Raw genomic sequence first — 24,256 nt, forward strand, 5'->3', positions numbered from 1 at the left:
ATTTTCCTACCATTGACAATTAATGTTCATCTACCGAACTTGTGACAAAATCTTCACCAAATTGGTTAGTCTAATCTTCTCCGTACAATAGATTCAGAACTTAACGGCTCAAATCATGTAAATTCCATGACTTATAATTGAAGATTTGTTAATCTATTACCAAAGGTGTAAATCATGTTGAAAATTATAATGTATGAATTTTAACCATCCAAAGAACCATGATGCTTACGTGAAACTTTGACCGCCAACCAAAATATTTAGTACGCATTCACTTTTGAACAGAAAGAAAGTAGTGGCCAACAAAATCAAAATATTTCCGATCATGTCTACCATGCATCATTCTTGCATATTTGTCCTAAACATCATCAATATATATAGGGTTACGCTGTTCGCACCCTGGGTGAGGAATATTATTCTTCACCCCCTTCTATTTTAACATTAATGCACTGTAATTTTACGTTCTATAAATTCTGTCTTATTTTATATGTAAAAAAAGACCGTAAAAAATTATAATCAACGTAAAAATATTTTATGTCACGTAAAATTATGAACTTACAAAAATAGTGCACAAAATACAAAAACTTCAATTTTTTCTAGTCTTGTGACCTATATTTTTTTTGGGTCAAATTTGACGTACTGATTCAATATAAATGTAACTATTTATATTTCGAATATAACTTATTTGCAAATTGATCGTACGATTATCTCGGGTGAAGGATAAACTATTTTGCACCCTGGTGATATATATATATCATGGTGTCTAGTACTCTTGTGATAGTCATATGACGAACCAAGAATATATATGTTTAACTATATATACTAAAGTTTAGAAACCTTAAATAGACTACTTGTGATGTAGTTGTCAAGTTGTGTTCTCACTTACTTTCTAAAAAACATGAAATAGAAGAACACACAACTTCAATGGTGTACATCTACTTCACTGGTATCTTTTATTCATCCGGTTAAAAAAAGTATATGATTTTTTTTGTCAAAATGTAACACTCTCCCGGTCAAATATAGTGTATGCAATTGGAGAGGCTCCTTATAGACTCTAACACATGACTTGATGCACATTGACTATGACAGGGGATTAGAACAGGATGCCTGAAACAACTGCTTGTGTGTCTTTTCGTACAACTTTTTCTCCTTGTACGTCAAAGTCATAGAAGGTCCGGTTATGATCATGCTAGCGAATCAATTGTATGGGGTAGCATCGTAGAAGACTACATAAGAATTCTGCAAGGTTCAACATTCGAGATGAGAAGAGGAAATAACTTGCGGTAGATCAGATACGTACCTTTTAATCATACCAAGTCCAAAGGAGAACATATCATGTTCAAATACTACTTTCCATACTTGGATTTTTGATTTAGACAATTCTTTGTGGAAGGAGAAGTACTACGAAAGTAGATTATAGAGATTTTTAGTTTGAAGGAAAGATTGTGATAATTTAATCTGTAAATTGTACTGTATTTTTTTTAAATGTACCTATTGTAGCCTATCCTTCACAGATCAACCTATACATATACTTCGGTCCATGCATACATACATGCTTGCAGAAGTGCATGTATGATTGCATACGTTAAAATTTATATGTACTTCGGTCCATGCATACATACATACTTGCAGAAGTGCATGTAAGATTGCATACCTCAAGTGCATGTATGAAGTCCTGATTTTGCTGGTCTGTTGAACTGGATGGCGATAGGCGTGGCTTGCGAAACAACGCGTCCGACAACGCTGCCCTGAAAAATCCCATGTTCTCTCACTCCACTGACATCCAGACCGCTTGGTCTCCGATGCTATTGCTTTCTCGGGCTATAGATTGTTTTATAATGTATATACATTCGGTAAAAAAAGGAAAAAACGAAACTGCCACTAATTAGAACACGGAGAAAATAGAATAATAAGCATGGGAAGTGAAACATCTCATACCATCTTGAGTGGTCTCAGTTTTCAAAGCAGTTTTTCTCCTCAAATGAGACGATAGCATGGCTTGGACGTACAATTGTTTTGAGGATTTTTCTTTGGATTCCATCATAGGCTGCTCCTGTCCATTGCTGATGTGCAGAACGTAGAACCAAAGCATGCACACCTAGAAATTGGATTCCATCACATGCTCTTATCGCCAACCATAACAGTGATCCTCTCGTTGAGTCATTTTGTCATGCAGCGACATACAGGATATAATCTCATCACTAGCCGCGCCCGTCAAAGAGCCTATGGTGTATGTAGGTTGTCTTTTGTTTCCTGTTGAATGTATTAATATAATGAGCTTTTCTAATTCATCCTACCGTGCATAAATGTACATTCGGTAAATACAAGACCTAAATGTATTGTAGTATACTAATACATTTGCTAGCTTGATTAAGGGATGTCCTTTTGTGTTTCATGCATCATGATGTTAATTTTATTTTGTGTAACATAGTACACGTAGTAAAAAGGCAACTTCAGCAGATGTGCCTTATGCTTTAGCGCATTCAACAACCACAATCATGGTTGTGACCTTTCTAAAACTTCTCTAGAAGGTTACAAAGAGGAAGCTCTTCAGCCATCTTGATATACAGGAAACACAAAACAACCACAATCATGGTTGTGACCTTTCTAAAACTTCTCTAGAAGGTTACAAAGAGGAAGCTCTTCGGCCATCTTGATATACAGGAAACACAATATTAGAAATATCAATGAGGATACAAAACAAACAACACATGTTTCAGTTGAACCGATCTCCTATCCAACAACTCAAAAGAAGCTGATTTCCAAACAAATGTTTCTTTCAACAAAAGGATAGTGCTTTTACCCAACATAAAAGATGCCCATTTCCCTTGTGCATGCGAGTTGCGAGGGCAGGAATGTAATGCCAAGCATATGACTCCTCAGTTATATAGAAATCAGGCTCAACATACTTGGGTGCTCCTTGAAGGAAGGCTTGACAAAGTCACACAAAGAAAGATGGAAACAACTTATCAGAAAACACAAGAGGTCACTTTGCATATTAATTACAACACACAAATAAGAGTAATCAGCCTGGTAGCTAAACTCTTCATAGCTTACCTTGTGAACATAACAGAAAGCACCCACATTAAAGGTAAGGACTTATGATACATATGATGCTTGTGTCTCTGCTACATATGCTCACCGACTGGAAATGCGTGCCATAATGTTTTAATTCCATAGTAAGATAAGGGCATAACTTCACCTATGCATCCTATTCAAATAGGAATAGCTGCCATCGCAGGAAATTATCTTGTTTGCTGCTAACGCGTGTAGCTGAAACGCAACGGATAGTGCCAAAAAGCAAACATTCTTGTACCGAGTTGTACATTGGCAACAAATGTTTCTCTATAGAAGGTCTGCATTGTTGGTGTTTGAGTGAGCTGGTTGTATAGTTTGAAATTGAAGAGAAATTGCAAAGAAGAATAAAAAAAGGGGGGAACTCTGCATCAGAAAGATGAACGAACTGTTTTGTTCTAATGCATAATTCCAACTGAGTAGCCATATGCACTAATTGAAAATAAGTTAACTTGGAACAAATGTTGAACTTACAATTAGTGGATAAATCATTGTTGCCCAACCCTTTCAATGTGCAAGAGGCGTCCTATTCTCTTTTCCGTATTCTCTGTTCTTGAGAGCTCCGATGAAGCTTCTTCAGAGCTTCAAGGATGGGTATTTATTTTAATCCGCAAAGAAGATTACGCCATCAGTTTTACACTTCTGAAGGCATATGACCATGAGAAATTAAATTAGATTAAAAATACTCTGATATTAGTGGCTTTGGATGGGTTGGTTGCACATTTAACACAGAAGCCAAACATAAGGAGTAGATGATATCATTGAGAAACAAAACAAATGTTTGACAGAGCTTACAAATAGAAGAGAATATCAAGTATTGTTCATTATAGACATGATTAATATGGATGTGCATACAAAGTAAGAAACATGATTAGTTCTAGTACATGAAAACGCAGAGTTGTCGAGATTTATGTGGTGAAAAAAAATCAGCAACTCTTTTAGCAAACATAGTTCATAGTTATCTGCAGGATGCTAAGCGCACAAATACACCCTGATTGTCCACATTTCTATTGCATAGTGCCAACATCAAGATTTAAAAATAGAAAGTTGCGAATTAGCCTAATTATTGCCATCGAGGAAACATGTTTTTCTATTTATTTTTATATATAGTGGATCTGATGGTTAAGAAATAATTGGTTAATCTGGAGCGAGACAAACAAACATAATTTGTGAAAACTCAAAAGGCTGACGACTGAGGCCTGCGTCGTGGAGGCGAAGCCGCTGCACCACAACACTGTGCAATCAGCCACATGTTGCATCCCATAATCCAAAGATAAACCGGACCGGTCCTACAGTTGAAACTGACAGCAACAATGTAGTTTTACCTGATAGTACGTAGGTAACATCTTGCTCCCTTGTTACAGCTCACCTTAAGGCTGATTTTAAATCTGAAGTATCACTATAGCATAACACTATATACTTTGGTTTTCCTAATTAGTTGAGACAAACCTTAAATGATGAGGCCAAAAATTAGTATCTGCATTTGTAGTCGAGTAACAGTAAGAGCCGAACACCAAAAAGAGCAGTTCTGAAAAGCTTTATGAGAATCAAATTAGTTATGAAACACCGAAACCATTTTTTTGCTGAGAAGAAAAACCAAAACACAAACACTTGCTTCTGACCTGCTATCTTTCATGGTACAGAGCATTAGGCTAATCTGGGAATCTACACTCAGACTCAGTAACTACCTTGTATGCCATCTTGTGAGCTAATTGATGTTCAGTACAATGCTGAATTGTTCATATGTTCTGTGTTTATAATGGAAAAGGTCAAGGTACCATGAGAGAAAACATTACCTCTATGGCTCATCTATATCCACAACAACTGCGGCGAGCACTGCTGGTAGAACATCCCCGACCTGGTAAGCAGCACACCCAACCCCGTAATTCATCCTCAATCTTCCTCCCCTCTGTTGCTAATAATGCCACCATGCTAACAGTTCATTGATCCTAACAAAGCCACTCAACAAAAGCCTGGACGCATCAACAATGGAAGAAAAAAGAGCTGACATGAGAGAAACTTGATCAGAGAAGGCGCGCCATGATTGCAGTGGTGTTCTCTCCATGTCATCAAGCGGCGGCGAAGATTGGTGCAGGCATGAGGTGAGGGCTTGGGAGGGAGCACTATTGGTCTCGGAATCGGCGGTGGAAGTCAACAACATCCGCCCAGGAGGCCGACCAAGCCCAGGAATCGGGCATGGAGGTGGAGGAAGGGAAGGAAGGAGAGGGAGCTGCAACAGCGGCGGCATGGCGGGCGGCCAGCCAGCCGGCAGCGGCGTGGTTGTGCGGCTGCAAGGAACGGACCTATGGAGGAGGAGGAGGAGGAGGAGGCGGCTCCCTTTCCTCCCTGTTGTCCCTCCTCTAGGAGAACGAAGAGGCAAGATATTTGTGGACTTCAGCGGTAATTTCTGCAGAGAGTAAAAAAAAGTCAAAACATAGAAAAGAAGCCAACACGTGTCGATTGAATGAAGCAACGACGCCGAGCGCTGGGAACGCACGGAGGAGCCCTCCTTAGTAGCTTTAATATTTGTATATATATGTGGACCTTACCTAAGCCTCCGGCTATGTGGTAACGGCCTGCAGTTGGGGCACTTCGACTGAGTTGAACGTGTCTGTGTAAGTTTGGTTGATCATGGCCATCAGTATCGTCAATGCAATTCCGCGTTAGCCTCCCAGCCTCAATTTGATCTGCCATTTGTGTGCTCATGGAATGAATTTATAGAGGTAACGAATTCCCGTGTATTGCACATATAGCTGATGAAACCAACTCAGTTCAATTACCTTGATTTTTTACAGATGAAGGAAAGTAGAGCACAACAACTTACCTCCCAGTGGATCTCCTTATATTAAGTTAAATACGTCATGCATGCATGTTTTTATCCATCTGATGATCATAGGCAGAGTAAGCTGGGTATCAAGGGGAGGTAAGGATGTGCGGGGGAGGAATTGAGGAAACCTCGCTCCTGTGGCCGGTCAACCGTGGTGTCATGGGTCTGAACGTCCTCTATGTTGCCGCACGCAGAACACTATGACATGCTAACATGGATTTGACAGGGAATAGCCGGTCGTCAGTGGACATGACGTTTGAGGGGAAGAGCATCTACATGAGGCCATCGTCTCATATATAAATCATACATTGTAATTATTATTTTTGCATCGAATCATACATTGTAATAGTACTTACTAATTAGTACAGACATGCGTATGGCATGATGCATACTACGTATTTATATACCAGAACATATTTATATAATGTATCTGGCTGGCTAGCTAGCTAGATGAAAAAAGAAAGAAGAAAGAAGCGCATCCATCCATGCCATGGTCTACTTTGATCGATCAATTTTGATGCGTACCTGGCTAGCTAGTTATCTAGATGAAAGAAGAAAGAAGACAGGAGATAAAAGAAGGCTCATCCATCGATGCAATGACGTACCCTTGACCGATCAAAGTTGGTTGGCTGATTGAGATAGAAGGCTTGGGGCAGCGGGCAGCCATGACCGCGGCGTACATGGGCGTGAGGAGGAGAAGAGCCCCTCTAGAACAATCTATTTCATTTGGCTGATTGATATAGAAAAGCTGCGCTGAAACTCAACATATCGTTTGTGAGATCGGATTTGTTTTTCTTTTCTTTTGGTGGAGATATTTAGAAAGGGGAATCGTAAGAGATTAGGAGATAAGGAGTGATAGATTAGGAGAGAAGGAGAATGCATAATCAATTTTTCTTAACATCAAAATTTGTAGGATTAATTTACACCATAATAACTTGGCCCCACGAGATTAACAACTACTAATTAATGGTTAACGTCAAAATTTCTACGATTAATCTACACCGTAATAACTCGTTCTACGATTAATCTACACCGTAATAACTCGGCCCTACGAGATGTCCCACGAGATTAACGGCTCCTAATTACTGATTAACGTGAGAATTTCTGGAGAATCCCTAATTAGTATAGATTATAGATATAGATTATAGATTATAGATTATAGATATAGATTATAGATTATAGATAGATAGATGAGTATGGTGTTTAGCCTAAAAAAAACACGTTTACATCAACTTTCTTCCTATGCCGATGAGACAATCCATATTTCAACCCAGAAACTACAACTTTTCACTTAGAGAACTCAGTCTTTCAATCTCAACACTTTGAACTTCCAACCAAAATCAGCCTAAAAAACCGACACATACAAAGCCTTTTCAGCTAGATTTTTTATCCGCGTGTTCCACTAGCTTGACGGAGGCTTCAACAAACAAACAAACAAAAGGTTGCTGCTCTTCTGGACAAAGTTGATGCAGAAGTCACCGGGAAATATTATATCATGCAACTCTGCATCCAATCGAAGAGCGAAAGTGATAATATTAACTTTCAAGGAGATAAGGCAATGTGTTCTCATTTTTGTTTTTGATTTTTAACTTCAATGTGTTCTCTTTAATCTCGCAATGGTATTACGTCATATCTGACAAGCATCTTATGCACTGCAGAACAACATGCCAGTTATAACTTGTAAGTATCATGGATATACAAAAATGGTGAAGACGGAAAATATGGATTATTAAGTATGATCCATCGGAACAAAATGCACCACGGGGCATTGGCAGAACACCCGAGGGCAACCCTATGATACGATATGTACCACTACCAACAGAAAAAATGCATCCAGAGATGCAGCTGAGTTAAGTTGTGCTCAAAGGGAAGAACACGAAAACTAAAACTGCATTTGCTAACTACTTGTAATCCCACACTTGCAAACAGGGCACAGTTTCTTTCTTCTCAGCCATTCGTCGATGCACTGCAAGGTGGAAGCAATTTCACGTCAGAAACGCAAACACATTACATAACAAGGGACAAGGGTTATGGCGCCTGACAGCAAGACTGCATACCTCTTTATGGAACTTGTGAAAGCATGGCAAAGTGCGGATGGTATCTCCAAAAGATGGATTTTCCAGGCAGACCGCACAAGGCTCTTCAGTGCTAGTTGACTGTAAAAAAGGACCTAGTCAGGATTTCTTACAGAGAAGCCATAAAATCAGATACCCCTTTGTAAGCACTGACCGAAAAATTTACCTGAAATACTGACTGAGGCAAGTTATTGATCTGACTTTCCGAAGCACCAGTGTGCTGGTGGTTATTTTCATCTAGCGCAAGTAGCGCATCATAATCATTTCTACAACAGAAGCTCCTTTAGTCAGTGTTCAACATGTGTACAACTTATTTATTTACCATCACAAAAACTGTATCAACTTGTATGTTACCCTATGCACTACGTAGATAACCCAGAAGAGTAAATCAAAGATGCATTCAAATCGGAAAACAGTTTATCTTTTAGAAGACTGTAATCACATAAATATGACCCAGCTACACAATACACTGAAGCTGCTAAACCATGATGCAACGCTACATGTAAAACAATCAGCAGATAGCTAACTGAATCAAAATATGTAAGCTGTTTCGAGCTCTCGGAATACTCAGTCAACTTCACTCAAGCAGTGAAAGTAGAACAGGAGGGCGCCACTTACAAATCAATATTAGGTTGAATATGCGCAGCACGATATCCGCTACGAAAAGACCTCTGAAAAATTGACACTAAAAGCTGTTAATGATTTTCGAGAACCGATTCAGGCAATCACAAACTGTAAACTCAAGGAAGGTTTTACTTGATGCGAGAGTATTCTACTGCACATTTTAGTTTACTTTAAACAGCTGCTCAACATATATACAATCCATTGCTTACAAAAACAAATTTGTAACACAAGAAGACATCTTCTCTGATAAGGAGAAGTAAGGAAATTCATGTTATGAGGTGGTTCGGTACTCCAAGGAGATGAATGCAACCAATAAATCATAGAAATTCAAAGCATATAGATATCAGAAAGTTCACATGGAAGTCAGGTACAGCTCATCACATGAAATCAGTGCCAAAAAAAAATTCGCCATGATAGGAATCTTCTGTTCGTAGTAGGAAGGCATATAAGTTCAATATATAGCTAATACAAATTAAAAGTAGAAACAAACTATCTTGACTTAATTACATGCCATTCGGTATATACTACAACTTAGGCAGTAAGATTGAGTTAAATGTGATTTACATCGAAGCAGAAAGATATGGCAGTCTTATCTTTTAAACCTAAAGATCTTCCTTTAAAGAAGTTACAGGATTTAAAGGTAGATGAACTACAAGAGCAGGAGAGAAGCAATACCAAACCCAAAGTTACCGGAGCTGCATTCTGCATATGGGAAATTGCCGTCTCATATCTGGCCCTAATACCACGCTGAGAAGCACTTAAACGTGATGCCCGTGCAGCTCTCTAGCCAAAAAAGGATAAGAAGATAAAATATGTCAATCTCCACACATGCAAGGTATTTAGTCATAGCGAATATTCGCTATATATGGGAAATCCTTCGAAGTAAACAAGGTTGTTTGACCTGTTATGAATAGCATGAATAGGCACTTAAGCATAGTCAGACTAACAAATGCTTACCAGCATCGTTCTGATTTTTAGCATGAATGGTCACTTAAGCATAGTCAAACTAACAAATTCTTACCACTATAGTTCTGATTTTTATGGGCACTATCCCTATAACTTCAGCTTCGGCAATTGAGAGAAGCCGTGCAATTTCTGCTAGCAAAGCTAACTAAGGAACTGCTAATGTGCAAGCTAGGTTTGGAGCAACATACATGGAATACATCAAAACGAAGGATAGTGAATTTAGTTTAAATAAAAATATCAAAGATATCAACTAACTTCCAAAAAAGCAACAACGAGACAGGTGTTCTTACGGTATCGTTTGGAAACCGCCTTGCAGGTGCTCTTACAGTTCGAGATGTCCGTTCTGCATCTTCTTCGTGTTGAAGTGACATTGCTACGATCGCATCAATCTGCTTTGTGAAAAACAATTATCTCACTGAAGAACTAGTAGAACCTCAAAGAAGTTGAGAGAAATACACACGCACAACACAAATACAAGGTACGGAAAGAGACGATCAAGAATTACCTCTTCTCGAGGAGCAACACGAGGTGTTTCATTGTAAAGCTGCTCCTGAAGTTGCCGAGCCAACAATTCATCAGCCTCCAGCTGTGCATTTACGTTAGGATTAATCGAGGTTCCATTACTGCGTCCTCTCAAACTAGATCTAACTTCAGGGGAAGATGTGTCATCAATATCTATTACAGAAATATTATGATGACGAGTGGTATGATTTCTGCCAGCTGTTGTGTCTGAAGATGCAAGACATGAACTGCCAGGTTCATTAACAGAACTAGAGCTTTCACCAGGATGATAAGAACTTGAGGTGTGTTTCCTCTTTCCTTTACTGATCCTTGTTGTCCTATTCCTCAAACCTGCAGACTGCATAGCGGTAGCTGCACTAAGTGAGTTATTGTTGTCTCCTGCTGCGGTTTCATGGCCCTGATTAGATGGTCCAGAAGATCCAGATTCCATTCCAGAAGTACTGGTCGTCTTACACCCCAATGACATGGGTAGCTTAAAAGTATGATTATGTGTTGTTCTCCAACCTTGTTGAGAAATGCCAGTACTGTCGTCATTTACAACAGAAGAACCTACTAGAGCCCTTGGACAAGCCCTACATAAGAGGATGTTTAATAAGATTCTAGATATGTGGCAGATGTCTAAATAGTATAAAAAGTAAATTACTCATGCTTCCATTTACTGAACAAAGTAGATTCACTGGCTTCTACTAATTTCAGTTGTGTTTTAAACAGTAAATTGATGTGCATGCACTAAAAACTTGATAAACTCAGATTCAATTTCAACCAATACACATTCAAATCCGGGATTGACCTATTGCAATGTTCAGAGAAAAAACAATTCTTCAATACTTGTACTCATCTACGAGTAGTAAACAAAGAGATAGGGCATACCTCATCGTATCAGCCTCTCCAGCCCGCTCAGTTCCCACAACATGATGGATGATTTCTTTGCCCTTGTTGTTTAAACCTTCAGAACAGTTACTGCTGCTTGCTTGATTTGCACCCTGTGGAATTAGAGTCCCCCCAGCTCTTGCTGATGCAGTTGTTTCCATATAGTTTACGGAGGCTCCATTCTTTGTTATTGTTGGTGACTTATCAGTAAGATCAATTATAGTTTCTGTATGAAAAACATCATCCTGAGGATTTCGATAATGTACTCCATTTATAGAGCACATTTCCTCCTTTTCATCAGCAATTACTCTTCTTTTGACTATGCTAGAGGGAGAAATACAACCATTTCGCACCAACTTTCTCCGAACCCCTTGTCTTTGAGGAACATCGCATGGTGTACTTGAGAGTCCTGCTGTACCCTGGATATTGATCGCTTCCCTTCTTTCCTCCCTGAGATCCGATGCTGAAAAAACATCAGAACCTACTACTTCCTTCAGCCCATTAGAGGTGCTAATTTTTGCTCTGTTTCGCACGTTTTCCACCGTGGTAGTAGGAAGATCTGACCCCACACCAAGAAAGTTCACATGCCGACGGCTTGCGTCTCGATGACCAACCTGCCCTTCTCTGATTTGGCAGCTATTGCCCCTTACTCCATCACCCCTACAAATCATGTGATTTGGAATACTGCTGCTCTGATTCAAATCATGACTGTGAGCCCCATTCCCGTTCACAACAGATTTCCCAGTAGTCCTATCTAACTTTGGTGGGGACAATTTCCGAGCCAATTCAGCTTGTTTAAAAATATTATCAGTGTCTAATGGTGTAGGCAGTTCCCTAACTGCATCACCTCTACTTGATTGACCTTGAGTTGAAATATTCTTGATCTTAAATTTGAGTCTCCGGGCTGGCGAAGGATTTCCAGCCATCCTTGTTACGCCTCTTGTAGCAGCTGAGCTTGATACAGGGCACACTGACTGCTGTATTCGGTCAGGAGTGTCAGGAACCTCAAAAATGTGATCAGTGTTCATGTCAACCATATTGTCCCACCACTTATTTCAGTTGAAGATAAGTTTGCCCTCCTTGACCTTTACACGTAAACACGATCAGAAGTTTCTCCAATGCTATCTGCAACATACAGAGAAATATTACAAAAAGAGCATAACTACCGCATGTCCTCATTACAAGATGATCTTCAGGAAAAACAATAATTAGAAGTAACAATCGAATGTGAGAAAGCTAGCTAAATTTTTATCTAGGAAGAACAGCTGTTGTATGACAGAAAAATATTAGAAAAGGTAAACGAATTCTATGCTGATGGCAGAGAGGACACCCTGGCAATGGCTGGTGGTTTGGCAGGTGGTGGTGGTCACTGGGGATGGGTTGCAGGGAGGAGAACGGTACGGAGGCATCAAGGAACCGATGACAGTGGCAATGGACACCATGGGAAGTGTCTAGGCTTGTGCCTGGGTCAGGATCTAGTTGGACGGGATAAATAAGGAATTAACTAAAAGTATAGATAGAGTTGGGGGTCAACAATGGTTGGATTGGATTATCACATTAGATTTACTGGAAACAGGACAGGCAAGCTTTTACAAAATATATGGCCAAAGAAAGAACATACAAGTAAGCAATAGATGGATTGTCTATGCCAATCACACAAGATCATCAGGTCAAATGAAGATAACAGCAGTTTGCATTGACCAACCATCTGGCATGTTCCCCCAAACTGAAGTGTAAATACTTTCTACTTTTATGAACGTTGTGGCTTAATTGAGACAACTCAAAGCAGTAATAACATGATCTTGCAATAAATGAAAATCTAAATATTAGATACTCAGTACTTGTAAGGAAATTGGCCCCCTGTGATCTACCAGATCCAGGGGCAGGTCTAGATGGTGTGCGGGCCATTCACCGGCAGATCAAAAAATTCTAGCGGTCTGTGGAGATTATACAACTAATCATGGATGAAAAAAGCGCTCATACCTCAGAAACCGAACGGCAAAAATTGCGGATGGGATTGGATCGGCAGGGAAGCGATGAGTTTGAACTGGAACGGCGATGGCAGCGATGCACGAGAAAGGCGGAGGGGTATGAGCGGGAGGCGTGAGGTGTGATGGATTGGTAGGTGCGGACACGGAGGAGAGGTATAGGGCAGGGAGGGGGGAGGGGCCGTCGGTATGGGATGGAGGACAGCAAACCGTGAAGATATATATTTCAAATCCGGATCGTGGCCGCACTTTTGACTAATAAATTCAACGTAATATTATTAGTAGAGCTTCTAATGCAAGGTTAATTAGATTTTTCCATCCGAATGTGGTTTCAACTTCGGCCCCGCTAGGCGTCAGCCAGAGGCAGCCGGTCAATCTCATTTAAATGCCACTGGCCACCATGGTTAGTGTCTATGGGTGGGGGTGGGGGGCAGGATCTAGTTGAAGGGGATAAGGAAGGAATTAACTGAAAGCATAGGTAGAGTTGGGGGTCAACAACGGCTGGATTGATTCAACAGTTCCAAACATATCACAGTGTACTTACTGGAAACAGACACACTGAGCTACAAAATATATTGCCGATGAAAGAAGGACACATAATAGAAGTAAGCAACAAATGGATACCCTATGCTAGTCATCACATAACAATAGGTAAGGCCATCAGGTTAAATCAACTTAACAGCAATTTGCATTGACCACTGAGCATATCAACCACCAGCCATCCTCCCCGGAATCGAAGTGTAAATAGATACTTTCTACCTGCTACCGAAGTTGCGGCTTAACCGAGAAGATTCAAAGCAGCAATAACATGATCTCGTCTCGCAGTAAATGAAAATCCAATGATTAGATGCTCTGTACTCGTAAGGAAATTGGCCGCCCCGTGATCTGCCAGTCCCAGGGGGCGGATCTAGACGGTGTGCGCCGGCAGGCCCGAAATTCCCCGATGCTCAGTGGGGATTTTAACAATAATAAATAAATAAATATAATCAAGGATGAAAGGGGGTGCTCATACCTCAGCAACCGAACGGCAAGATTTGCGGGCGGGGTTGAGACAGCGGTGACGCGATGGCCGCGGTGCGCGAGAAACGCGGAGGGGTTTGAGCGGGGTGCGGCGGCGGCGGCGGCGGCGTGATGGATTGGTGGCCGCGGACGCGGAGGGCGCGTCGGCAACGGCAACTCTATGGAGTCTACAGCCGCCTCGGGTCGGATTAGGGGGGGCGCGCGTGGGGAGTCCGGAGGGGCGAGGAGAGGAATAGGGACGGCGGAGAGCAAACCGTGGAGATGTGGATTTTGAATCCGGATCGTGGGCGCACTTTTGATTATTATTAATAATTCATAATTCATAAAAACAAACTAGAGGCGTGTTTCTTTCTTTTTTTGACAAGGTTATTAATTGGATAATTATTTTTCTGACTATGTATATGGTTTTAACTTTGACCTGCGCTAGGGTCAGCTGTAAGCAGCCGTCCAACCTCGTTTGAAGTTTAAACGAACGGTCTAGACCTTTTTTTTTACTCACAACAAAAGATCTAGACGGTTCGTTCAATCAACCTCATTTCAATATTATAGCATGCATTTGTACCTGGAAGACTCATAGCAGATAACGTGCTTGTGGCTTATGAATGTTTTCATGCTATAAAGAAAGAAAAAAATGGATCAGCGGGTTTGTGTGCCGTCAAGTTGGATATGCACAAAGCATATGACAGGGTAGAATAGGGCTTTTTGAAGTCGATGATGCAACGAATGGGGTTTCATGAGCACTGGGTTGAGTTAATGATGGAATGTGTTTCTTCAGTAAGGTACAAAATCAGAGTTAATGGTGACGAAACAGATGAACTAATATCATCCCCTGGATTGAGGCAGGGTGATCCATTGTCCCCGTACCTATTTTTGATCTGCTCTAAAGGACTATCTAGTATGCTTTCGCAGGAAGAAGAAAATGATGGTCTGGAAGGAGTGAAAGTTTGTAGAAATGCACCTTCAATTTCACACTTGTTGTTTGCGGATGATTCCTTAATCTTGATGAAGGCAAACCTAGAAAGTGTTATTGCTTTGAAAAAGGTTCTTGATGTGTATTGCCATAGTTCCGGACAATTGGTATCCACTGGTAAATCTAGTATATTTTTCAACCCTAATACATCAGTCATGGTAAGAGAAAATATTTGCAATACACTTGATATATTAACTGAGGCTTTAACTGACAAGTACCTCGGGTTACCATCCATGGTCGGAGTTGATAGAAGTGATTGTTTCCAGCACCTTGTTGATAGAGTGTGTCAGAAACTAAAGGGATGGAAGGAAAAAATTCTCTCCTTGGGAGGAAAAGAGACCTTGATTAAAGGAGTGGCACAAGCAATTCCCTCCTATGCCATTGATGGGGTTATAGTCCCAGAGTATGGTCATAGGCCTGCCCTATAGGTCCTACCCAAGGACTACCCTTCACAGAGGGCAAGGCCCTTAGACAGTTCCGACTGAACTAAGGACCCCCCATCATCCAGTCGGTGACGAGCATTCGGAGCGTATTTATCATACCGACTGAATTCAACTCTGTACATCGTAACCTCCCGGGAGGGTAACGGTCGTACGTTTTCATACACCATTATTAGCATTTAAGACATATGTTACCTGTAACGTATGCATTTATTCGCCACTACTCCACCCCTGTCCACCGGACCGTTGTGAAGGGCAGCGCACTCTATATAAGCCGCCCTTCCCCACTGGTGCAGGGGTTGGCATTCACTGTAATCCTATATTCCACTCGACACTAAGCTCTCAAGAGCACTAAGACGTAGGGCTTTTACCTCCACCGCAGAGGGGTCTGAACTCATACAACCTCGCCGTAGCTAAGGCTCTGCCCATCCTTTCGTACCCTACACATCTACTGTCTGACTTATACCCACGACAGTTGGCGCCCACCGTCGGGCAGGCGTCTAAGCGACTTCCGGCGAGTTTGCAGCTTCATCTTTTCATCATGTCGTCCATCGGAGATTTATGCATGGGTCGGGAGATCCTCTTCGGTGCACTCTCCTTCATCATCGATGATTCGGCATGGCTTCGGGATGCGTCTCTCGACGTCAAGGCGCTCCCCAGTCGTGGGGCTATGCACTTCCGTGCCGGTGCCCGCGACGTCCTTCTTCTCCAACAGTCGGCCCTGGTGTCGACCTTCGCCCCCGTCACGCGCCGCAACAAGCGGTCCCGCCATCCGCGGCTCCAGCGTTGGGTGCGACACGCCCAGGCGCGCCAGAACACGTCCTCTCAAGTGGCGGTCCTCGAGTCGGTTGTGGTCGCGCCGCTGTCCCAGTGCTTGGACTCAGTTCCGACTGAGTTACCTTCCGAGTACTTGGGTCGCGGGCCTGCAGCTGAAGTTCTCATGGCAAATTCCCATGAAAGTCCCCACCGGACTGGCCGGAACGAGCACGAGGTCGGCGAATCGTCCGGCGCTCGCCGTCAACACCACCGTTCTGCCAGTCGACGCACTCGTCAGAGCAACGTCGAGGTGTTCCGTACACCTGTCCTCAACCTGGCTGTCGCTGCCAAGATAGCCGATTCCCTCCAACCGACTGATTCGGAGGCTGGTAGAGGAATCGAGCAGATCCGTGCCCTGTTGCACACGGCGCAGCAGCAGAATTCGGCAGTCTTCCAGTCGCACAACAGGATCCACAACAGTTCTGTTCACGCGAACACGCATCGGTCAGTTTACAACCCCCACTCTCATCAGCGACGCGGAGGGGGCAGCCGTTCCATGAATCTCGAAGATCGTCGTCGTTCACGCACCCCTCCGCGGGGTGGGCCTTACGAGCCCCGACATCATGATGATCGGCGTTCAGTCGGTGACACGTATGATCCAAGGCCCGACGCAAGAGGGCACATCGCCCAGAGGAAGGTCGACAGGAGTCGAGCCCACCGTGATGGTCACGATAGAGACCGTCCGAGTGGAAGCAGGACCATCGTCTCTGGCCCCGAGTGCTTCAGTCGGGCCATCCGTTCAGCTGACATCCCTCCCAACTTCCGATTGGCGACGGGGATCAGCAAGTTCACAGGAGAATCCAAGCCAGAAACGTGGCTGGACGACTACCGAGTGGCGGTCCAGATCAGTGGCGGAGATGACCAGGTCGCCATGAAACATCTCCCCCTGATTCTCGACGGCTCGGCAGGAGCGTGGCTGAATCAGTTGGCTCCATCAAGCATCTACAGCTGGGCAGATTTGTCTCGAGTGTTCATCAGGACCTTCGAGGGCACGTGCAAACGCCCTGCTGGTCTTGTGGAGCTCCAGCACTGCGTCCAGAAGCAGAATGAGCCCCTGCGCGATTTCATCCAGCGCTGGACGACCCTCTACCACACGGTGGAGAACGTCACTGAGCATCAAGCAGTCTGCGCATTCAAGGCAGGCGTGCGGTACAGAGATCTGTACCTGAAGTTCGGTCGGACAGGCGACATCCATGAGCAAGATGATGGAGATAGCCACACGCTATGAAAATGGCGAAGAAGAAGACCGCATTTGTAGTGGCAAGCACAAGGCAGTCGCCCAACGGAGATGGGAACAGCAATCGGAAGCAAAAGCAGAAAGCTCCGTCCACTCCACAGGCAGAGGCGGCTGCCGTTACAAATGCCAAGTTCAAGGGCAAGGGGAAATCTCAGTATACCCCATGAAGAAGCAGTTCGGGAACTCCATCCTGGATCAGCCATGTCCGATCCACACGAAGATGGATGAAGAAGGCAACGCCATATTCCCGAAGCACACCACTCGGCAATGTCGCCTCCTGATCCAAGGGTTCAGCGAAGGGCAGCCGAGTGAAAAGGACAACGAGCGGGATGATGAGGACAAGGAGGATCCGTTCCCCCAAGTCCATGCAACATTAATGATTTTTGCTGACGTGGAAAGCAAGAGTCGACTGAAGCTGGTGAACAGGGAGGTGAACATGGCCACCCCGACCAACCCCACGTTCCTCAAATGGTCTCAGACTGCAATCACCTTTGATCAGTCGGATCATCCAACACACGTACCCACCCCGGGGAGGCAGGCTCTAGTAGTCGACCCGGTGGTGGAAGGAGTCCGACTGCGCAAAGTCCTCATGGATGGCGGCAGCGGCTTGAACATCATGTACGCCGACACCCTCAAGGGGATGGGCATTCCGATGTCCAAACTTAGCGAGAGCAGCATGCAGTTCCACGGAGTCGTCCCAGGACGAAAGGCCAAGTCACTCGGTCAGATCGCGTTGGACGTCGTTTTCGGCTTCGACAAGAACTTCCGCAAGGAAAAGCTGACATTCGAGGTGGTGGACTTCCAGAGTGCATACCATGCAATTCTGGGCCGTCCGGCGTATGCACGTTTCATGGCCCGCCCATGTTACGTGTACTTGAAGCTGAAGATGCCGGGTCCCAAAGGTGTGATCACCATCATTGGCAATCGGCAGCGGGCCAAAGTGTGTCTGCAGCAAGGGTCGCGGATTGCCGATCAGCAGATGGCTATCCTCGAGCTGGATGAGTACAAGAAGACGGTCGACCCCGCTGACTTGATGCGTTCGAAGAAGCCAGCTTCGGAGTCCGCATTCCAGTCGGCAGGCAACATGAAGAAAGTCAGCATCCACCCGACGGACGACACCGCCGCCCCGACGAACATCTCCACCACCCTTGATCCAAAATAGGAAGCCGAGCTCATCCAATTCCTCCGTGAGAACTGGGACATTTTCGCATGGAAGCCCGCTGACATGCCAGGTGTACCCAGGGAGTTGGCTGAGCACCAACTGCATCCTACCGCTCGGCCCGTCCGAGAACGCCTGCGTCGGTCCGCCGCGCACAAAAGGAAGGCAATCGGAGAGGAGGTGGCTAAACTTTTGGCAGCCAACTTCATTCGCGAGGTACACCACTCCGAGTGGCTCGCCAATGTTGTCATGGTGCCCAAGAAGGACAAGTCCCTCCGTATGTGCATCGACTTCAAGTATCTCAATAAGGTCTGCCCGAAAGATCATTTCCCGCTCCCCCGCATTGATCAAATTGTCGATTCGACTGCGGGTTGCGAGCGTTTAACATTCCTTGATGCCTATTCGGGCTATCATCAGATCCGTATGTATGGTCCCGATGAAATAAAAACAGCCTTCATCACCCCATTCGGGTGTTTCTGCTACATCACTATGCCATTTGGTTTGAAGAATGCAGGAGCAACTTTTATGCGCATGATCTAGAAATTCCTCCTTGACCAGATCGGTCAAAATGTGGAGGCATATATGGACGATATCGTAGTCAAGTCACGCAAAGGTTCCGACCTGCTAACTGACTTGGCAGAAACATTCGCTAACCTTAGTAGGTACGATATCAAGCTCAACCCTGCCAAGTGTTCATTCGGTGTTCCCAGCGGAAAGCTACTCGGTTTCTTCGTTTCCGAACGAGGAATCGATGTTAACCCCGAAAAGATCGGGACCATCGTACGAATGGAGCGACCGGTTAGAATACATGATGTTCAAAGGCTCACAGGTTGCCTAGCGGCTTTGAGCAGGTTTATCACTCGACTTGGCGAGAAGGCGTTACCTCTGTACCGACTCATGAAGAAATCAGATACTTTCGAGTGGACAGACGAAGCCCAGATTGCATTCGACGACCTCAAAGCCCTGCTTTCCACCCAGCCGGTTCTTACTGCCCCACTCAGTAAAGAACCCCTTCTTCTGTACATCGCGGCTACAAATCAAGTCGTCGGCACTGTTCTCACAGTCGAACGTGAAGAAGAAGGCAAAGCGAACAAGGTTCAGCGGCCAGTATATTATGTCTCCGAAGTCCTGACTCCTTCCAAGCAGAGGTATCCCCATTATCAAAAGCTTATTTATGGGATCTACATGACTGCAAATAAGGTGGCTCACTATTTCCAAGACCACTCGGTGTTTGTCGTCTCTGATGCTCCGTTGTCGGAAATCCTCCACAATCGAGACGCATCAGGCCGAGTGGCGAAGTGGACTATGGAGATGTTATACTACGACATCAAGTTTGAAGCCAAGAAGGCTATAAAGTCTCAAGCTCTGGCTGACTTCATAGCAGAATGGGTAGAACAACAGCAACCGACTCACATCTACTCGGCTCATTGGACTATGTTCTTCGATGGGTCCAAGATGCTGAATGGCTCCGGCGCTGGCGTAGTGATCATATCGCCGAAAGGTGATAAGCTTAAGTACGTGTTCCAGATACATTTTGATTCTTCCAACAATGAGGCAGAGTATGAAGCTCTCCTTTACGGATTGCGCATGGCCATCACACTCGGCGTCCGTCGCCTGATGGTCTATGGCGATTCAGATTTGGTGGTTAACCAAGTGATGAAGGAATGGGATGTGAGGAACCCCACCATGACTGCATACTGCAATGCAGTAAGGAAGCTCGAGAAGAAGTTTGAAGGTCTGGAACTTCACCATGTTCCACGACTGAAGAACCAAGCAGCTGATGAGTTGGCAAAGCTCGGATCCACTCGGAGACCAGTCCCGAGTGATGTCTACCTCGAGCACCTACATCTCCCTTCGGTGAAAGAAGATCCTTTTACAGAGGAACCGTTACAACCGAGGAGCTCAACAGATCCGACCGAGGTCGAGGTCCCCGTTGTGGTTGATTTGATCATGGAGATTCTTGCTATCATCCCCGATTGGACTGTGCCGTTCATTGCATACATCCTGAGGCAAGAATTACCAAAGGACGAAGTCCAAGCGAGGCAGATCGTCCGCAGGTCGAAGTCCTTCACCGTCATTGATGGCCAGTTGTACAAGGTAAGTGTTTCAGGAGTCCTTCAGCGATGCATCTCCCCTGAGGAGGGGCAGTTAATCCTGGAAGAAATTCACTCGGGAACTTGCGATCATCATGCCTCCTCAAGAGCAATCGTCGCCAAAGGATTCAGAGCTGGCTTCTTCTGTCTGCAGGCGAATGAAATGGCAAAGGATATGGTCGACCGATGCGAAGGCTGTCAGTTCTATTCGAACAAGTCCCACAAGCCAACATCTGCGCTGAAGACAATCCCTCTTGTTTGGCCGTTCGTAGTGTGGGGATTAGATACACTCGGTCCATTCAGAACTGGCCAAGGGGGATTCACTCATCTGTTGGTGGCAGTCGACAAGTTCACCAAGTGGATTGAAGCCAAGCCCATCAAGAAGCTCGACGCCCTTACGACCATCAAATTTGTCAGAGACATCATCTCCAGATTCGGAGTCCCGCACAGCATAATCACTGACAATGGCACTAACTTTGACTCGGACAGATTCAAAGGTTTTTGCACAGGCCAAGGTATCCGAGTGGATTTTGCATCTATGGCGCACCCTCAAACCAACGGGCAAGCAGAGCGGGCGAACGGACTTATTCTTCAAGGGTTGAAGCCTTGACTCCTGCGAGAAGTTGGACATGCCGCCGGCGCATGGGTCACCGAGCTGCCTTCGGTGTTGTGGGGCCTCCGCACAACTCTGAATAGATCTACAGGGCGATCCCCGTTCTTCCTTGTTTATGGAGCAGAGGCAGTCCTTCCGAGTGACTTGCTTCACAACTCTCCACGAGTCGAACTCTTCTCCGAAGCCGAAGCGGAGCAGGCCAGGCAAGATGGAGTGGATCTACTAGAAGAAGAGCGCGAGATGGCACTGACTCGCTCAACAATTTATCAACAAGATCTGCGGCGCTTTCACGCGCGGCATGTCAGGAGTCGCACATTCCAAGCAGGTGACCTGGTGCTCCGAGTGGACCAACAGAGGCCTCACAAGTTGGCTCCCGCCTGGGAAGGACCCTTCATCATCTCTAAGGTGCTGAACAACGGAGCATATCGACTCTACAACCTCGACAGAGAAACGGACGAGCTGCGAGCATGGAACGGAGATCTCCTGAAGCGCTTCTACACGTGACCGCCGACGGAGGCAATGTAAAGAACAAGTATCATTGAAGTAATACAAAGTAGATTGATTTTTTGCAGGTCCAAAATTCTTCCGTGTTTGCAGACTCCGGTCTAAAAAAATCTCTCCGAGTGTGCGCTAACAGCCGCACTCGGGGATTTAGCTGCGATCCAGAATCGCCTAAGTCAAAAATTCTCTCCGAGTGTGCGCTAACAGCCGCACTCGGGGACTTAGCTGCGATCCAGAATCACCTAAGTCAAAAATTCTCTTCGAGTGTGCGCTAACAGCCGCACTCGGGGACTTAGTTGCGATCCAGAATCGCCTAAGTCAAAAATTCTCTCCGAGTGTGCGCTAACAACCGCACTCGGGGACTTAGCTGCGATCCAGAATCGCCTAAGTCAAAAATTCTCTTCGAGTGTGCGCAACAACCACACTCGGGGACTTAGCTGCGATCCAGAATCGCCTAAGTAAAAATTCTCTCCGAGTCTGCGCTAACAGCCGCACTCGGGGACTTAGCTGCGATCCAGAATCACCTAAGTAAAAAATTCTATCCGAGTGTGCGCTAACAGCCGCACTCGGGGACTTAGCTGCGACCCTGAGTCGCCTAAGTAAAAATTCTCTCCGAGTGTGCGCTAACAGCCGCACTCGGGGACTTAGCTGCGACCTAGAGTCGCCTAAGTAAAAATTCTCTCCGAGTGTGCGCTAACAGTCGCACTCGGGGACTTAACTGCGACCCAGAGTCGCCTAAGTAAAAAAAAAACCTCTTCGAGTATGCACGAGAGGCCGCACTCGGGGACTTAGCTGCGATCCAGAATCGCCTAAGTGAAAAGCTTCCTTCGAGTGTATCCTCGAAATCCACTCGGAGGCTTAGCAGACCCTCACTGAGGCTCATGTGGATGTGAAGACAACTGACAACTACATGAGTATCAACTCGCTCAGAGTGCGCACGAGACGCCGCACTCGTGGACTTAGCTGCGATCCAGAATCGCCTAAGTGAAAAGCTTCCTTCGAGTGTATCCTCGAGATCCACTCGGAGGCTTAGCAGACCCTCATTGAGGCTCATGTGGATGTGAAGACAACTGACAACTACATGAGTATCAACTCGTTCCGAGTGCGCACGAGACGCCGCACTCGGGGACTTAGCTGCGATCCAGAATCACCTAAGTGAAAAGCTTCCTTCGAGTGTATCCTCGAGATCCACTCGGAGTCTTAGCAGACCTTCATTGAGGCTCATGTGGATGTGAAGACAACTGACAACTACATGAGTATCAACTCACTCCGAGTGCGCACGAGATGCCGCACTCGGGGACTTAGCTGCGATCCAGAATCGCCTAAGTAAAAAGCTTCCTTCGAGTGTATCCTCGAGATCCACTTGGAGGCTAGCAGACCCTCATTGAGATTCATGTGGATGTGAGGACAACTGACAACAACATGAGTATAAACTCACTCCGAGTGCGCACGAGATGCCGCACTCGGGGACTTAGTTGCGATCCAGAATCGCCTAAGTAAAAAGCTTCCTTCGAGTGTATCCTCGAGATCTACTCGGAGGCTTAACAGACCCTCATTGAGGTTCATGTGGATGTGAAGACAACTCACAATTACATGCTCCGCATGTTTGCCATTGGCTTCACCAAGAAACGCCAAACAAAAACCACGAGCCAAAATTGTGTCCGAAAATAAACTTGGCGAAAGAACAACAAAATATTCGATTCGAATTCAAAGTTGGATCTACGATAGTCGGCTCGGTGTGGTTCAAGCTTACCCACACCGAACCATGAATGTGACGGCCAACATCAGTGGCCCAAGTTTCATACACATACCACTCGACATACCGAGGTAAAGTTTTTCAAGCGTCATCAGGACTGGCACCGGGAATGGCAGGCTCCACAAAGGTCTCAAGATCGATCCCGTCCGCGATACGAGTGGCTGTCTCGAGGAAGGTCTCCATGAAATCTTTGAATCGAAGCTTCTTGGTGTTGGCGACCTACAACGCCTTCAGCTTTTATTCACGAGCTTCCTTGCAGTGCACTCGGACCAGCGATAGCGCCACGTCCGCACCACAACGAGCGGCAGACTTCTTCCATGCCTGCACTCTGTTCGGGATGTCCTCCAGCCGAGTCATCAACCCTTCTATTTCCTGCCGGGAATCGTCTTCGGGCCAGAGCTCCTTGTCGATCCGTCCGATGACTTATCTCAGACGACCGATGAAAGGTCCCACTCTGCCAAGGCGAATATGTGCTCGGAGCATGTCCCGATTGGCTTCGTCGCCGAGTGGAACGTTCGGAATGATCGACCGTTCAACGTCGGCCGCTTCAGCCTCAGCATCCAGACAAAATTCTGCAAAGAAAAGAAGAGCAGATAGTAAGCGCAGAATGAATTACAAAGTCAAGAAGCACTCGGCAAGAAGCTTACCACCGAGCAGTGCAATCATCTTCCTTGCCCAGTCATTCACATACTTCTCCTGCGAAATGC

The 24,256-nt window shown here is 45.1% G+C and overlaps 1 protein-coding gene across 2 annotated transcripts; it reads right to left on the reverse strand.

Moving 5' to 3' along the window:
* Positions 1-7,547: 7,547 nt before the first annotated feature.
* LOC123427226 (E3 ubiquitin-protein ligase RNF12-like) lies at positions 7,548-14,202 on the reverse strand. 2 transcript variants are annotated; one of them, XM_045111222.1, is made up of 9 exons: positions 13,957-14,202; positions 10,957-12,081; positions 10,070-10,658; positions 9,855-9,953; positions 9,289-9,381; positions 8,593-8,645; positions 8,141-8,240; positions 7,957-8,055; positions 7,548-7,865 (listed from the first exon to the last, which is right to left on the reverse strand). In XM_045111222.1, exons 2-9 carry the CDS (start codon positions 11,991-11,993, stop codon positions 7,797-7,799), a joined length of 2,139 nt encoding a protein of 712 aa, XP_044967157.1. In that variant the 5' UTR covers positions 11,994-12,081; positions 13,957-14,202; the 3' UTR covers positions 7,548-7,796. The 2 variants fall into 2 exon arrangements, with proteins under 2 accessions (XP_044967157.1, XP_044967156.1); XM_045111221.1 differs by having other exon boundaries at positions 9,274-9,381.
* Between the last annotated feature and the right edge of the window lie 10,054 nt (positions 14,203-24,256).

This window comes from Hordeum vulgare, chromosome 2H (genome assembly GCF_904849725.1).
Source record: "Hordeum vulgare subsp. vulgare chromosome 2H, MorexV3_pseudomolecules_assembly, whole genome shotgun sequence".
Classification (NCBI taxonomy): Eukaryota; Viridiplantae; Streptophyta; class Magnoliopsida; order Poales; family Poaceae; genus Hordeum; species Hordeum vulgare.

Bases quoted from the DNA above. Each gene is read 5' to 3' on its own strand.
- LOC123427226 (XM_045111221.1), bottom strand. From the start codon at position 11,993: ATGGTTGACATGAACACTGATCACATTTTTGAGGTTCCTGACACTCCT. The intron at 9,954-10,069 runs GTAATTCTTGAT...TTCACAAAGCAG, and splicing joins GTGTTGCTCCTCGAGAAGAG to ATTGATGCGATCGTAGCAAT. The intron at 8,056-8,140 runs GTAAATTTTTCG...CCTTTTTTACAG, and splicing joins TGCCTCAGTCAGTATTTCAG to TCAACTAGCACTGAAGAGCC.